Source organism: Bradysia coprophila, unplaced genomic scaffold (genome assembly GCF_014529535.1).
Source record: "Bradysia coprophila strain Holo2 unplaced genomic scaffold, BU_Bcop_v1 contig_476, whole genome shotgun sequence".
Taxonomy (NCBI): domain Eukaryota; kingdom Metazoa; phylum Arthropoda; class Insecta; order Diptera; family Sciaridae; genus Bradysia; species Bradysia coprophila.
The window spans coordinates 3,795,783-3,812,945 of NW_023503727.1; the positions used below are offsets into that span (position 1 = coordinate 3,795,783).

The 17,163-nt window shown below is 36.5% G+C and overlaps 1 protein-coding gene across 3 annotated transcripts; it reads right to left on the reverse strand.

Moving 5' to 3' along the window:
- Positions 1-630: 630 nt before the first annotated feature.
- LOC119082760 (pH-sensitive chloride channel 2-like) lies at positions 631-15,167 on the reverse strand. Of its 3 annotated transcripts, none has more exons than XM_037192346.1 (12): positions 14,919-15,167; positions 9,821-10,263; positions 3,501-3,577; positions 3,409-3,441; positions 3,162-3,187; positions 2,776-2,838; positions 2,393-2,708; positions 2,169-2,327; positions 1,762-2,105; positions 1,551-1,700; positions 1,194-1,486; positions 631-1,033 (listed from the first exon to the last, which is right to left on the reverse strand). In XM_037192346.1, coding segments are annotated over exons 2-12 (1,866 nt in total). In that variant the 5' UTR covers positions 10,225-10,263; positions 14,919-15,167; the 3' UTR covers positions 631-1,032. The 3 variants fall into 3 exon arrangements, with proteins under 3 accessions (XP_037048241.1, XP_037048240.1, XP_037048239.1); XM_037192345.1 differs by having other exon boundaries at positions 1,190-1,486; positions 14,919-15,166; XM_037192344.1 differs by lacking the exon at positions 631-1,033 and having other exon boundaries at positions 1,050-1,486; positions 14,919-15,166.
- Between the last annotated feature and the right edge of the window lie 1,996 nt (positions 15,168-17,163).

The following is a 17,163-nucleotide window of genomic DNA, read 5'->3' on the forward strand; positions in this document are numbered from 1 at the left end:
CTGGAAAATCCGGTAAATGCTTTTTTGAAAGGAATTAATGTTTTTTTATTTTTAACATAAAATAGACACCGTTCGGAACAATTAAGGCTCGGAACGGGTTTGGGTTGACCTGATCAGTTCAGGTTATGACCCGAACCGGTCTTAGACCCGAACCGGAACTAAGACTTCGGGTTCAACCCGAACTTGACCCGAACCAGAATTTTCGATTTCGGGTTCAAACCGAACCCGACCCGAACCCGAAGTTATTCAACCCGTACTTGACCCGAACCCGAATTTCCATTTCGGGTTTGACCCGAACCTGATCTGAACCCGAAATTTTCAAATAGATCAGGTCCGGTTCGGGTGACCCGAAAATTTTACACTAAAAAATGCCAAAAATTTCGGGTTAACCCGAACCGGACCTGATTTATTTGAAGATCTCGGGTTCAGGTCAGCTTCGGGTCAAACCCGAAATGGAAATTCGGGTTCGAGTCAAGTACGGGTTGAATAACTGCGGGTTCGGGTCGGGTTCGGTTGGAACCCGAAATCGAAAATTTAGGTTCGGGTCAAGTTCGGGTTGAACCCGAAGTCTTAGTTCCGGTTCGGGTCAAGATCAGGTTCGGGTTCCGGTCTGACCGAACCCGACCCGTTCCGAGCCTTAGAAACAATTTCGCCCATGGAACCATGTCAAAAATATTTTATTTTATATTTTTAAATAAATTTTCAAAAATCAAAATTTCGTAGAGCGAAAAGAAGTGTTAGGCAACGTCGGCCCCCTAGACCAAACCAGGCCGATCCCAGCTTGGCAACATCGCGATTTGAGTTACTGGCCGATCCATCTACGATAATCAACCATAAAATCGCTTTTTACATTCAATATGAGCGAAACGGCTTTTTTGGACAACTCGCACTTGACTATAAGGAATAATGTAGAATGTGTATCGTTGCCAATGAAATTACAGAGAATGCAAACATAAAAATCACAATTTTTAATCAAACTGATTTACATTCTCCAAATCGATTGCGTAAATTGGGTTCTCTATCTCTCTCTCTCGTTCTGCCATTTTTAAAACTTAAATTTGTTCTACATTTTTAATTGAAAAATGCGAAAAGTACGTAACATCACTAAAAAAAACGTCCTTAAAATCACTCAAAAATAAATAATTAAAAGTTTCGAAGGGGCAAGAAGACGTGAAGGGAAAAAATGCTATCCCTACATGCAGTAGACGAACGTCCAAAATAGGGCATTGAACGCGACAAATGCACCGGGGAATAGGAAACGAGAACGGCGATCAATCCAGTAAGCTATCTCTTGCGGTGTCATTGTAGTCCAACCGGATTTTCCATTCGGTTCCGGTGTATAACATTCTTCCTGTCCGTGCACATGAAGGGTGGCCGAACTGGACGACGGTTCCATATTCACTGCCACACTACCATTTTCCGTTATTAAATCGTCTAAACTTTTGGTGGTTGTAATTGTGGGAATGTTGGTTTTTGACGGGAAGCTCTGCGAACCAAATTTTTTTCTCGAAATTTATTGGAACAGACCAATTGAAAATGAAAAGACTCACGTGAACGGTCAAGTAGTTATTGAAGCTGTTCTGTCCATTTTGGGATCCGTCCAAACTGGAACAAGATCGAGATTTCTGTAGACCAGGAGACATATCTTTTCTTGACGGTCTCGGAGTCAGCGTTGACTTCAAAATGTATTTGCTGTTCACCTATTTTACCACACAGACAACGAGTCAACATTTATTTATCACTGTCAGTTTCACACTATACCTTCTTCAATTCGACGTTCTTCTTGCGCCGCCAGATCGTATTGACAAAGGCAAACTCGACTAAACTTCCGAAAATGAATCCTGTACACCCAAGGAACCAAACTTCCGACACTTTGATGTAACTGACTTTCGGTAAAGTTTTTCCCTGGGCTGAGGCTAGAGTGATAAACGTTAACATAGTGCTCGTTCCTAACATGATCCGGGGAGCTGACTGATCAGCCTGCAACCAGAATGAGACCCAGGATATGGCGACTATCATCATAGACGGCAGGAAGTAGTCCATTAAATAAAATCCCATTTGACGACTCAAATGCAGCGAGAAGCTTAGGGAGCTGTAGTTACCAGCTGCAATTTGGAAATTGATTAGTGAGTCGCTTCTCTACGAAACATTTCGTCGGTGTAATGTACCAAAAGCTCCGTGTCGGAGATCACTTAAATCAGCATTGACTGTTGTCTCGTTCGTCCACGTATTGAGCAAAGCGTATTCAGTTAAATGGAGTTCTGGGGCAAATGTAACAGGGGACTTGGTTTCCCAATGTAAAACCAGTTCTGATGTGTTGTACATCCCTGTTGTAAATAAAGAAATGTTATCGTGACACAATGGGTAATTTAGCCCAGCCAGATATACTAACAGCTTTCAAAAATGGTATGGCAAGTTTGTTCGTCGAACGGAAACTTTTGCAAGTTCATCCAACAATGCAACGATGCTTGAATTCTGGTCGAAATAATGACCGTTCCATCTGGTGATATAGATGTGAGAACATCCTTCTCAGCTGTACCCAATATACTTGACGAACGTTCGTTAGCCAAAAATATGTGCGGCACCCATAGAGCATCTCTTAACGATTGTTCGCCCATAATGGGTTCTTTACGCTTTGGTGCTACTTCCTTGAACACCAGTCTAGGATCGACATAACGAAACTGAAGCAGTGTATGCAGTTTGAATTGCTACAGAGAAAGATTTTTAGTTCATCGCTGTAACGTGGTTTCGTTGTAAACATGTTGCATGTCTTACCAGATCGTGAGCTTCTAAATTTTGCATGAAGTAAACGTATGCTCGGGTCCATATGTTTATCGGCTGGTGGAGTTATAGTGAATTTATAATAATTTACAATTTATAAAATCGTAAACCCTTCACAGACGGCTATCATATTACCAGAATGAACTGATCTTCCGATTGAATATTGTCAACAGATTTAAGACAAAATCTTTTACTTCATTATGTTGACCATAAGTTCGAGCTTTTAGCCCCTTTGTAAGATTTCTTGATAACAGATGACATAACCGTCCGCAAAAGGTTGAACCGGTACTTATTAATGATAGATAGCTTGTTTACTGTGACATTCGATAAACTATACAATGTGAAAGTTGTCTATCGTTTTACATATTCATATCACTTACTTGTCTTGTTCCATTTACTCCGAATGCTAGCGATAAAAAAAATACAAATTTTTATACTGGACAATGTTATTCATAATTGATATGATCAAGTCCCTGCGTACGAAGCCCTCGAGTAAACGATTTCACTAAATGCACTGGAATAATAGTCTAGTCTACCAAGGACTTGTTGAAATATTAGTCGCGGGAACTTCGTACGGGACTACAACATTTCATGTTCAAACATTGTGTCATTGAAAGAACTACTTACTTATGGGTCTTTCCAATCTATCGTATCTGCATCCTGAGAAGGATAAAGCATTAGTAAAATGTGCATGTAAAGTTACAATAATTGTTTAATACCATGAGTCAGTCGCTTAATAAGCTGCGTTTGTGATAAACTGTCTGCGTCATGCAGGGAAGGACAATCTGGTTCAGAGCTTAAAATAATAGAAAATCGTTAATTCTATCGTATTATGTGAAGTGAATCTACTCAATGTCAACAAACAACGTCTGAAGCGACGAAGTATGGCTGATTAAATTTTTGTTAAATGTAGTGAAGTAATAGATTTTGTATCGGTTCAATATGCCCAAAATTCTTCTAAAAAAGTGAGGAGTTCGATAATTACAGAGGTGATAAATGCTAACCGTATGATTTAAAGTTTTAACGGAGATAATGATTAGGCGAGGTTCAAGAACAATGTCAAACATTAAACAAAAGCAAATTCGCTCAGGTTGACCTAAAAACCGAACGTAAGAAATATTTTCCAAACTTCTCTCCGTTAACACCGTTAACACCGTTAACATACAAGAAACAAATAAAAGTCGTGATCTTGGTCGTGGTATCGTTTTGTTGTCTTTCTCAATAACAAACGATGATGACTATAGCCATCTTCAACGATCATTGTACCATCGTTTCCGAAAAGTTTTAGTGAATATAAACAACAGTGACCATAGCAATTGAAAGGTAAATGACCAATGTCGACGAAATCAAGTACGATCACTTCAAATCAGCTAATGCTGAAGAAAAAAACTATCGAACCACGTGACTTATGTTCCGGGAATCGTATGGAGCAATGCTGTTAGAGAGTGTAATGTCTCAATTTATTCATTTCGACAATGCCATGTTGAATAAACAAAAGATTATCGGAGATATGTTTCTAATTGGAAGTCATCAGATTATATAATGTCGAGGATAATGCAAAAAAAACGACTAGTCATCGGTGCACGTGATTAATAATTAGCAAAATGTTAGAAAAAATAGAAAGAAATTCAGGTATAGGTTTTAGGAATGTAAAGCTAAATGTTTAGTGGGTTTTTGAAATTCATTCATTAATCAGTCACTCTAAATGGACATAAGAATGTGAGAAAAAAATGTTTTTTTTTGTAAATTCGAAAACATATTTATGAATGAATTGCAGACAGAAAATTTTATGTGCGGCAGAAGGTTAATTTCTTGATATTGATCACTGTTATTACGCCAATCAATATACCGATTCATGGCAGTTCGATCAGACGATATTAGTTTTAAATATGTGAAGTACCTTCGGTATCATGCCGCAAGATGTTTTTGTAAGGTTAAGTGAATTACTTTGTTCTCAATTTTTGCTGGTTAATCCAGCATCCAGAAATTGAAAATAAGAACGAGATGCTAAACTCCGAAAGGAAATCACAATTCACTTTTGTAATTATCTATGTAGAACCGACTGCAGTGTCTTCAGTTTCCTGGGAATCTTCAACTTTATTTAATAAAATTTCTTCTGTTTCTCATCATACTCTACCCGATTGCGCTCGTCATTCACTCCAGCTCCCCTTTAACTTCTCCTGCTGATCATTCACTCCTCCTACTCCTCATTCACTCCGCCTGCTCCTCCTGCTTCTCCTGCTTCTCATTCACTCCTCCTGCTCTTCCTTCACTCCTCCTGATCCTCATACACTCTCCTTGCTCCTCATTCAATCCTCCTGCTCCTCATTCAATCCTCCTGCTCCTCCAAATACTACTCCTGCTCCTCATTATACTCCTCCTTCTCCTCCAAATACTACTCCTGCTCCTCATTATACTCCTCCTGCTCCTTCAAAAACTCCTCCTGCTCCTCAAAAAACTCCTCCTGCTCCTCAAAAAACTCCTCCTGCTCCTCAAAAAACTCCTCCTGCTCCTCAAAAAACTCCTCCTGCTCCTCATTATACTCCTACGACTGTAGAACCGACTGGACAACGTTGCCCTCATACCTCATCAGGTTATTGATCAGTTAATTTAGCCTTTCATACGATCAAATCTGTTACTTCGTTTGTTTAAAGTACCGTTTAAAGTTTCATGAAAGATTTTTTACTTCTTAAATCTTACAATACGTTTTGATGTATAAGAGAACATTAAACCAGAGCTCACGTCTCTGATTTTGGCGTCATTGTCAATAACAGATGATCGAATTGTTTCAAAAATGGCAGTAAAGTGTTTGGCATTTGTTCTTCATTGGTTTGTAAATAACTCTTGCTTTTATCACAAAGTTCTCACTTAGAATCTCACCTAGAATCGGATGACTAGCCGTTTCTAAAAGGGTAATTCGCATTTTTCAATTTTGAACTTGACCTTGAAAAGTGATTTTACTCTAGATACTCTCTAAGGTCAATTTAGATTGGTATCGCACATTAAACGTATGGTAATTTTTGCAATATTTATTCTGTTATTGACAATAATTAGGTGTTGTCGATACAGATTTACTAACATCCATCTTTATAACAGCGTAAATGTCTCTAATCGATTTTTAATGTATAACACACAGGGTACAGTCTTATGAAAAAAGCTGTAAATGTTGTGAGCTGATCACTTTCAAATTTGTTCATCATATCCCAGCCGTTATTATTTCAATCACAAATGTAGTACTTAAAGAATCGATTATGTTGTGTTAGAATATCCTATGAATATTCACCACCAGTCTTCAGACTGTTGGTTTTTTTTAGCTTATCTTCTTGAAGCCACTACTACACGACGTTCTACATCTGCACAGGTTTCGCCCTGTTCCACAACAATTGGCTATTAATTTTAATCCACAATTAATAACAAAATATCTATTGACACAATGTCTATAAATTCAGCAATTATTATAAACTGGTTTGCAATGTGCAATATTACACAGTATGGGTCGTAGCACATTGCATTTTAATTTTCAGTGTTGAAACATGCCAATTTCTGTGACATAAATGATCAAGTTCAATGAAATGTGGGTTTCCATTGTGAAAACTTTCAAACGATATGCGTTTCTTTCGGGGTCGTAGCAAGAAGGACTGACGCCCTGACCAGCGAAGCGATAGTGTGCTCGGCATGTTTTTAACCAAAAGAAGGATAGGTTGCATGTTACATATCAAAATAGAAATATAAAAACAAAGTAAAAGGGATATGTGGCCGGACAAGTACCAGTAGTTGGCCACATATTGTTCTTTCATTAATACAATAGTTTACTCCTTTTCCCTCCCGGGAAATGAGTCTTTGTTTGCAACTTTGCATTTTGCCTTGTGTGTTTGCGCCACCCTCACTAACTATGGCCCTGGATTTTTATCAGAATGAAAATCTCTTCAGAATTGTTGAGTCATGTAATTGGAAAGACCACAGTTCTTGATTAGAAAATAAAGGTGTGCTTACGACTGGTGGAGTGTTAAAAGTAGAAATCGAAAACTGCGGTGTATTTTTAGAATCTAGATTTGGTTACCGATTGTTAGTTCCAATTTAATTTTACAAATTAGTGTACGTTATGTTTAACATCGATTTACAATCACAATAATGTATCTCCGCATGGCTTACATGAGAATTTTCATTATTTATCTTCAAGAAGAAAAAAACCGAGCCGACGAATATGAACCATTAATGTTAGATGGTGTCTCTAATCTCTACGTCGAATGATTCTAAAATAATGTATCTGGCAAAGTAATCGTAATTAGTTTAAATTGCCGAAGGAATTGCTCATGCCGGGTTGATTTTATCTCACTTAAATTTATGCGGAATCAATATCGTTTCTGCTATTCTGAGAATAGTCCTAAGTATTGGAAAATGCATATGAATGGTTTGGATGTATAACAGAATCGGATCGATAAAATTCGTAAAATATTTCACTTTTATCAAAATAATATTTAGTTCGTCGAAAAGGTGTCGCAGATCGAAGGTAGAAATTGTTTTCCAACAAGGCTACAATCAATTAAATTTAATGAATGATGTTGATGATAAGAAGAATACTTAAATGGTTTAAAGGCAGTTACAGATCATATCGGTGGTGTGATTTACCGTATTTTATACCATCAAAAAATTTCGTTATGTTGACGATTCGTCGAATGACATTTCTAATTGGAAAAGTGCAGCACTTGATAATAGAAGTTTTCTCACTTGAACTGTCACTACGTTTTCAAAAATGGTATGGTGAATTGATGTTCTATGTTTCGTGTAGAAAAGCGATAAATCAAACCTCGAACATTTGAAAATTGGTGTGCCCTGGAAGAAATAGAAAATTCCAACTATTGCATTGATGGAATTTTCTATTTTGTTTCCTCGGTATACAAATAACTATATCTCAAATCAGTGACGAAAAGTAAAACTTCCGTTGCTTTCATTGAGAAAAACGTTGTACGTAACTGGGCGATAAATGCTTTTTTAAGACAAACTAGATATGTATTGTCACATTCGGTGGCATAAAGTGCAAAGTACTTTATTAGCCGCTAGACATGAAATTGTGACTCGAGACCGCAGGTCGTCTGTCTAATAAAGTTCTTTGCACCGAGTTTTATATAACGATTTGTGTAAGGGAGACATTTAAACTTTGCAAATTTTGCACATTATGAAGCTGAGTTGATGTCATGGAAAGAATTGCGTCTCTAAAGTGTAGTTGGGCAGGACATATGGCAAGAAGGACAGATGACCGTTGGACCAAAGCCATCATGGACTGGAGACCCCCCACAACAAGACCTGTGCGAAGACCACCAGAGAGACGGACAAACGGAATAAAGAAATACATCAAAGTTCAAAGGTACATATGGACATACAAACTGGCAACAAGTGGCAATGGATCGTACAACATGGAAAAATTTAGGGGAGGCCTACATCCAGCAGTGGATGCAAACAGGCTTAAGAAGAAGAAGAAGAAGAAGAAGAAGATGAAGAAGAAGAAGAAGAAGAAGAAGAAGAAGAAGAAGAAGAAGAAGAAGAAGAAGAAGAAGAAGAAGAAGAAGAAGTAGAAGTAGAAGTAGAAGAAGAAGAAGTAGAAGAAGTAGAAGAACAAGAAGAAGAAGAAGTAGAAAAAGAAGAAGAAGCTGAGTTTCACAAATGTATTTTGACAGGACTTAAAGCCATAAAGTGACGTTTGGAAAAAAGGTGAGGATCAGATTGTCATATGAGTAAAAAATCTTGTTTCGAAATTTTGCCATAACTGAAATGATGCATACGAATTTTTGTCAAAGGATTGCGTTGAGAAAAATTACCTGTAACCGGTAATTTTGTGAAATATTTTTTGCGAAAGATGAGGTTCACTTTTGGTTTACACTCTAACCAAATCACTCTACTAGCATGAACATAGAATATATTCGGAGGCTGATGTAGGAAGTGAGAACTGCGTTTCTTTTGTTTTGATTTCGTTGTATGACTGAAAACATACAATGCAAGCAATGAAGCAATCCTAAGTGCTAGCTCTTATCACTAAAGCCTCCAAATTTAACACTGGTCAATTCAGTGCTCTTGCTAGGAACAGTGCTGTGGTCTAACTCAACCTGTGTTTTTTCCAGTTAAACAATTTTTAAACTTTATGTTTCGATGAAGAAAAAAAAACATAAAAATTTATTCAACCTATCATCCTTGTTCAAAGAATTAATTCATTCGTTTATACCACCTGCACATATGTTTGCAAATTACGCCGTAATTGTGATAAAGTCTTATGTAGGTTATGACCGAGATAATTATCAAAATATTGATCACAAGACAGCGAACGAACGTTAACCATTTCATTTTATGTATAGGTTCCATTAAGAGAATTATGGACAATACGACTTCGCCTGGGCTAATGTGAGTAGGTCTAAGTCGAGGTCTAAGTACAATGCGTTACGTCCACATTTTCGTGTTATATCGTAAGTGTTAAAAGGAAAGAGATATTCGCAATGTTAGAATAGACTATTCTGAATTTTAGTGTTGTGGTCTTGTCGTTTATTGATAGAACATTCTTCCGGTGCTTTTTTCTACCTGTACACGATTGAGTCTCTTCTGTGGTCAAATCAAATTAATGTTTCCATAAAGACTTCTGATTTCTATTCGAATCGATTGATAAGGCACCGTTTCAGTAAAATTTAATTGAGAAAATGTTATTTCAATTAAACAAACACACCGCATCTCAGTCCTCACATCAATAGCAAATTCTTTTTATTTGATTGATAAAACATTGTTAAACCAAACCAAAACTACAAATTTCATTGTCTGAAACGAATGATCGTGTTAATGACAATAAATGATGTGCAACAATGCGTTTCAATAAAATACAATTTTGTTTGATAACAATGCACCGTTCCATCAATTAAGTGTTTTATGGTTTGCGATTGTTTAACAGATGCTGACTTTGTGCATTTATAGCGAGGTGAATTGAAATACGATCAGAATGTACCGATTTCGGTACGAGCTCTGCTACAGTAAGAATGACAGAAATTTTATACAAACTCACCTAATAATTATCTGTCCCTTTTTCCTTGGAGCATTGTGCATCTGTGCAATCGAAGCATTGACTTCCGCTGGCGGTATCAATAACATTTGTGGATTTTTCGTTGTAGTCGTCGTTTTTTCCGTTGTAGTAGTATTGTCGGCTATTGTTGTCGTTTCATTCACAACATTTGGTTGGACTGTACTCGAAATGGGTATTAATGTGACGACGGTCGGAGACCCATCTTTTACCAGATTCGCATCCGTCCCACTTTGGGTGTCATTTTGCAGAATTAGGTTTGCATTGGGCGATGTTGAGTTATTGATTAGTGGTGAGAAGAGGGTTGCATTTGTGGAATTGGCACATTGAATTTTTACGCCGACTAAGAGCATAACAATTGCTGCATACATGGTGTGTAGTTTAGCCATGGCTTTTCAGTTGCTGTTCATAATGGTTTCTCGGGAACACTGGAATTGTAACATTGAGTCTCTGAATTAGATTTTTTTTAAACAGATTATAATGGACGTTCTGGAGAGAAATTTCAAGCCAAACGGTGTTAAGGAATCTCGCGCCGCGTCATTCACAATAATTCACAAAGTGACATCTTCCTTATACAAAATGTGTCAAAATGTTAATTATTGTGAATGAAGCGGCGCGAGATTCCTAGCAACCAGCCAAACAAACTTTACGAATTTTTTTAGAAATTTTAGAAATTTCCAAGAATTTTTAGAAATTTTCAAGAATTTTTAGAATTTTTTAGAGTTTTTAATGACTAAAGAATTGAAGTTCCGAATAAGCCCTGGATAAATGCAAAATTGTTACCCAACAGTTACGCTTGCTGTGTGTAGATTTTAGCTTAGGGATCATTCATAAAATACGTAACGCTTTTTCAGTGCTGCCACCAAATCTTAACAACTAAGAAAGACGCGCTCTGCCAGGTTAAAATTATGTTCTCGAATTTCTCGAGGGTTTAATATAGATGGCAGCACTGAAAAAAACGTTGGGTTATGACAGATCACTTAAGTATAAGGTTTTGGGTAGTCTATTAGACTACTAGTCTAACCTTGGTACAACTCGGCAATGAATGGTGGGCTGTTCGAAAAGCTATATTCCTACGCACTCGAAAGACCTTTCTCTTAGCCAATGTTAAGTTTCCAGAATGAGAGACAGAGGTAAGTTCTACAATCCCCTTCATTATCAAAGCTCTTTGTCTACATCTACAAGTCTACTATGTCTTTTATCAACTATAATCGCTATAAACGCCACTATTGACCAAATCCATTTAGCTTTTCTGACGCCCTCCCATCCGGCAATTTACTGTTTCATTTGTTTAGTCTCTCACACGATTTTTCAAAACACTGACGGACATTCTGAGCGATTTTATTGTTATTTGTAGGTGCAACTAATTTGCGATAAATCTTTACTGCATTACAGTAAATGTATGCATGTACACAGAAGTCAGTATGGTGTTCGAATCGCCACATAAAAATTAATCAAAATTAAACAAACTGTGTCCACTTAAAGATTGCGTCGAACCGTAGCGCGTTTCATAGATTTTTAGCCCCGTACGAAGTACGAAGGGGCTTATAGGATTACGATGCCGTGTGTAATTGATGGAATTCGAAGCAGACGGTAAGGGCAAAGTGTTTGCCTATGTTCATAGATAACGAATCCGCAATAAAAATTTTGTCCGTCCGTCCGTCCGTCCGTCTGTCACGTCGATATCTTGAGTAAATCAAATCCGATTTCAAAAAAAAATTTTTCCCTGAAAGATAGTCAAAATAGTGAGGCTAAGTTCGAAGATGGGCGATTTTGGGTCGACCCTTCCGGAGCTGGGGCCCAATAAGTGCCTAACTGTTTTTCGACGATATCTACCCTACACTTGTAAGTGATACGTCAAATGAAAGGTATTTACAATACCGATCGACAAAAAAAAAGTTTATGAAAATTGGATGACCGACTCGTGAGTTAGACCCCTTGGTGTGAACTAGGTACAGGGCGGCAAGCCGTTTTTGCTTGTAGGTTGGCCAAATTTGAACGTATTTAGATGGATTTTGCTTTATTAGATAGGTATTGACCGTACCAATCAGGGAAAAAAAGTTTATGAAATTCGATTCACCGGAGCGCGAGCTAGGTCTCTTGGAGTGAGCTTTTATGTGGCTACTCGGCCGTACAGTGAAGGTGGTGTTTTCTGTTAATATCTCGAGTAAACTTTGACCGAATTTCAATTTTTTTTTTGTTTGAAAGGTACTAACGAATGTAAAGCAGCCGTACTACTTTCCACCTCCTAACAAAATGGCCGTCGGCCGCCATTTTGGATTTTTGTAAAATCAATATAAATCGGTGAAAATGATACTTACTTAATTTTAGGTCAATTCGAAATTTGTGTCACATTTGAAAGGTACGTCGTACGGGGCTTCGTAATTGCGCTATGCGCAATTTTTAAGACGTACACATTTCATAAGAATTTTACTTTACCGACGTTTACGGGCGCAGTAGGCTTACGGTAAGAGTAGGGCGACGGACGAACTAGGGTCACGTACGCAATAGATGTACGGGGTTGTACGGGGCTCAGTCGCAGCAAACGCTCCGACTGTTCTGACGGCTCGTTTTAATTTTTGAGCAATGGTCAATCAAGTTGAAATTTCATGAAAATCTTCGTGAAAATTGTTTTATTGAGTTTGAAAACGTTAAATATAACACGAATTGACAAAAATAGATATTTTTAGACAATTCTCTGTAGCGATGTTACACATGAGTCATTAATTTTTAATATCGTCGTTAACACACCATTTGTATCAAAATATGGGTTCGGCGACATTCAAAAATGTAAAATACTTAAAAACATGAAGAATAATTTTGCGCAAAATTAGATTTTAGGTAGCATTTAGGCTCGTACGAAGGGTGCTGGTCGTGTAACTTTGATATGTGATCTCAGTTTCGATTCAGTAGATTTCCTTTATAAACACGACAAAGTGTCGGTTAGAAATTTGTGCAGATAAAATTTCAATTGTTCTGTTAACATTTGATGCAATTCAGTCTTTATTAACCGTTTTCTCACTGCGACGTCTGTGTTACACATCATAATGTGTATCGGATTACTGGAAATAAAATCATGTTTGACGTAAACTAAGACAAAACCCGTTCTTCGGAATTTCCTAACTTATGGCAATTATTGTAAAGTGACAGCACGTGTTAGTATTGAGACGACTGATTTTCCTCTCATTTTTCTTCGAAATCGATTAATTTTATGAAGAGTTCATCTCTGGAACGTGTGATTTCGGTCATAGCCAGGAGTGATTTCTTAAGATATCCTCTACAGATAAAAGTAAAATTCGGTTTTGACTTTCCCTCTAGTGACTGACTGTTGAAACTAAGTGCTGGTATAACAATTAGCGTTTCCGTTTATGATTATTTGATCAGGTTTTTTTTAATGGAATAAATTTCAGCTTTTTTCGGAGTATTTAGCACTGCCATTAATAAAACCAAGTTAAATGAGACAGTATGTCGTATATCAAACCATATTAATGAGGTGTATTAATATGAAATGCCGACGAAAATTTACATTACTTAAGGTATGACTGTAAGTTTGCTTATCGTTTCGAATTTTTTTTTGTTTTTGGAAAATATAAAATTTCAATTTTGTGTTTATTGTCCTTCTATTAAATGCTTCTTTAAGAACGATATCGCCAAATCTTCAGGTGATTTTTTTAACTTTGGGAATAAGCAAAGCGGTCTGCGTTGATAGCTCGTTGGATTCGTCTAATAAACACATATCTTTCACTTTTTCTAAAAAAAAATGGTTTTCTGTGAAAAGCGTTCAAAAGTGAAGACATGTCAGAGGGTACCGAAAACAGTTTTTCGACAATAACTCAAGAAAAAATGATTTTAAATTGTTGTAATGTTGTACGATTGTCGGCCTTGGAAAGACCTGCAGGTAAAGTATACGCACCACTTGGTGCTAGTTGATCCACGAGAGTTATGACTAGAAATATAGTGAATGTTCGGAGAGTCCCCCTTCTCTGCAGCTTCGATGTTCCACGAAACTGAGTATGGAGTGTTGTAGCTGGCCTCACCCACTATCGTTCCACATATAAATGAACCCTGTACTTTTGTGCTGCAAGCCCACAGATGACTTGGAAAAAAAGTTGGTGCCAAAATGCATATTTTTTCCTTTTTCACAGAAAACAATTTTTTTTTAGAAAAAGTGAAAGACACGTGTTTCTTAGAATTGAAAGACGAATCCAACGAGCTATCACTCATTAAAATCGGAGACCGTTTGTTCCCCAATCACCTGAAGATTTGGCGATATCACTCTTAAGTAGTATGAAGCGGATTTTCAACTCGGTCTATGATTTAATTGCAATTAGGGTAAGCGTACCAATCCTCGGACAAGAATGAGTCGTCGGGCAAGAATAAGTCGTCGGCCACCCTCATTATTATCTCATTCATAAAAACGTTGTTGAATGAAGAAACAATAGGTGTCCGAGGACTTTTTCTTGTCCGAGGATTGGTACGCTTACCCTAATTGAATAAACTGGCCACTGGAAACATTTGCAACATGATTTTGAACTTTGAATTATTCACCAGACTGTCGTAAAGATAAAACGGAACAAAATGAATTAATTTGAATTTATAGACAGCCAGGAAATGAAGTCTCTTGCTCTCGAATAATTTTATGGATGACGATAGCCTTACTCAGATATTATATGCACAAATCATTGACGAAAAAAAGCCATTCCGATTACGACAGGTGGAATATTTCTATTTGCAGATTCACTAATTTGTCATTGGAATGAAATATAGAACTTTGCAACACAATTCCAATTACACTCTTTTTAACAATAAATTCGGTTCAGAAAAACTGCACACAATCAACCGAGGAAACAAACAAACAATTAAAAGTTTAAACTATTTTTTTCTCACAAGCACGTAAGTTTAAATTCAATGAAGAAAAAAATAATCTTTAAACTGTTGAACCGCATTCATTATAAATATTTGCTCGAATAAACCGCAAAACTATGTTTAGTAATAGCTTTAAGCGAACAGATTATTTCATTTAAGTCACTTCTCGCATTTAATCAAAGAAAAAAAAAGAAAAGAAAATTTGTATTTTGACTACCTGTTAAATGTTTATACCAAAAGTGTTTTTTAACGAATGATTAACCGTGTTGTTGAATACAAAAATTAAGGTATTGTGTACACACAGATGTTAATAATATTCAATATATTCGGTAGCGAGTAGCGAGCTTTTTTTTCTCTTTCTTCACGAAGTTAAATTTTAAATTAAATAAAAACAAAAAAAATTCGTCTTATTATTCCGCTTGGATCTTGTCTTGCCACCGTAAACCGCTAAGTGAAACTGAGAAAAATTCGCATGTTGCAATTGTTCTAGTACTGGATAAATCAACAAGGTGATTCATTTCTGTAGTGTATGTTGCTAAAGGTGTTTTCGTTAAATTTTTTTTTAATTAATTTGTTTTTTTTTTTTTGTTGTAACAAAAGTGAAAGATAATTTTCGCTTGATAAACAAGTGCAGAGATCTTTACGTTTAACATGGTTTTGATTTTTAGAATAGGAAAAAGCACACTCATGGTGTCGTGTTCCTGTTCGAATCTATATTTGTAAATTATGTCTGAAGATAAAGATTTTTCGATGGAAAATAAACATTTTGCTTTTATTAATAAAAATTTAAAAAGCTTTTTGTACTACAGTGTGGAAATCAATTGGTAAATCATTTGTAATTTAGTATAGAAATGGCGATCGACGAGACGAAAATGTTGTTCGTTTTTTGGTATAAATACAGATTTGTTCTTTTGTTTTTTGTCATGTTCGGTATCGTAATTTTTAATTTAAACTTACGACTTATCAATGATTGTATCTACGACAGTTGTCACACATTTAAATTAGAAGGAGAAAATGAATCTAAAAAACCATTTACCTTTTATGCTTTGAACCGAACGGAGAACAGCAGCAGAATTGTAGGTTGAAGGCTTCGTTTGTAGCTTTAGTTTAAAAACCCACTAACACTTAGTGTGCTAATAATAGCACAAAGGCCGTCATCTTTCAGGTCTATAAATAAAAGATAACAAATTGTTAAGTGCCGAATGACGGTATTATACTGTTTGAAATGGAAGAATAATATTTTCACAGTAAAGAATATGAAATAATTTACACGGTTTTTATTATCTCAATTTGTTTGTTTTAGTAAAATAAATTTCGGTGAAAATTCAAGAGTGAAATATTAAGCTTAATCACACGGCAAATATGTAAAAGGTAAACTGTTTGCAGTGTGTGATCGTGGGTATATATCCTTTTTGCTCTTTTAATCATGTTTAACAATTACCGATTGTTAAGATACCGAAAGTTTCGGAAAACTTTGACGTCAATTTAAAAAAAAATGGAACAAAGGAAATGTTTATTTACTTGTTAAACTCAAGACTATGACTAAACTTTAACTCTATAACGTCTGGTTATTAGCCAGATATCCAGCTAGAAAGTCATGCGACAGTTGAGAATTACATTAGTGTAGTTGATAAGGACCATTTATACGAGAACGTTTACACTCGTATAAAAGCTGGGCTACCTCTCTAAAAGTTAACTTTTCTCATTGTAAAGTAGGTAAAATTATCGGTAGGTTCCTTAATGATAATTTTACCTGCTTTGCAATGAGAAAAATAAACTTTTAGAGAGGTAGCCCAGCTTTTGTACGAGTGTAAACGTTCTCGTATAAATGGTCCTTATCAACTGCACTACATGGTAGTTTGTCCACTGCGAAAATGATCCATTCTACGAAGAATATTTTATTTGTGATAATCAACTGATGGCAGCTGATTTAGACCAGGCGCAAATTATGTTGCAAACAGTTGCAACAGTTGAATGAGGAGGCAAACAAAGTCGGCCTCAAGATGAATTTGTCGAAAACGAAAATCATGACAAACATTGATGACGACATTAAAATTGGCACGGCAGAGTAAAGTTAACAAGGCAGGAGTGGACGTTTGACAAGGGACCTGAATAATCTAGTAGCCCTATATTTTTTTAGAATAAATTTTTTCAACTTATGTCAGTGTTCATTTGAGTTCATTTTCGTACAGTGTATTAGGTCCCTTATTTGACGTTTCGAAAATGAACCGCTCCTGCCTGGTTTATTTTACTCTGCCGTGAAATTGGTGATACTGTCATTGAACGAGTCGACAGCTATGTGTACCTAGGTCATAAATTGAAGTTGGTCTAGACAACCAAACTGCAGAAATAAAACGTAGAATTGGTCTTGCGTGGGCAGCGCTCGGAAAACTAAGGCTAATTTTCAAAAGCAAAATGAACAATAGTCTGAAACGTAAAGTGTTCGATACGTGTGTCCTTCC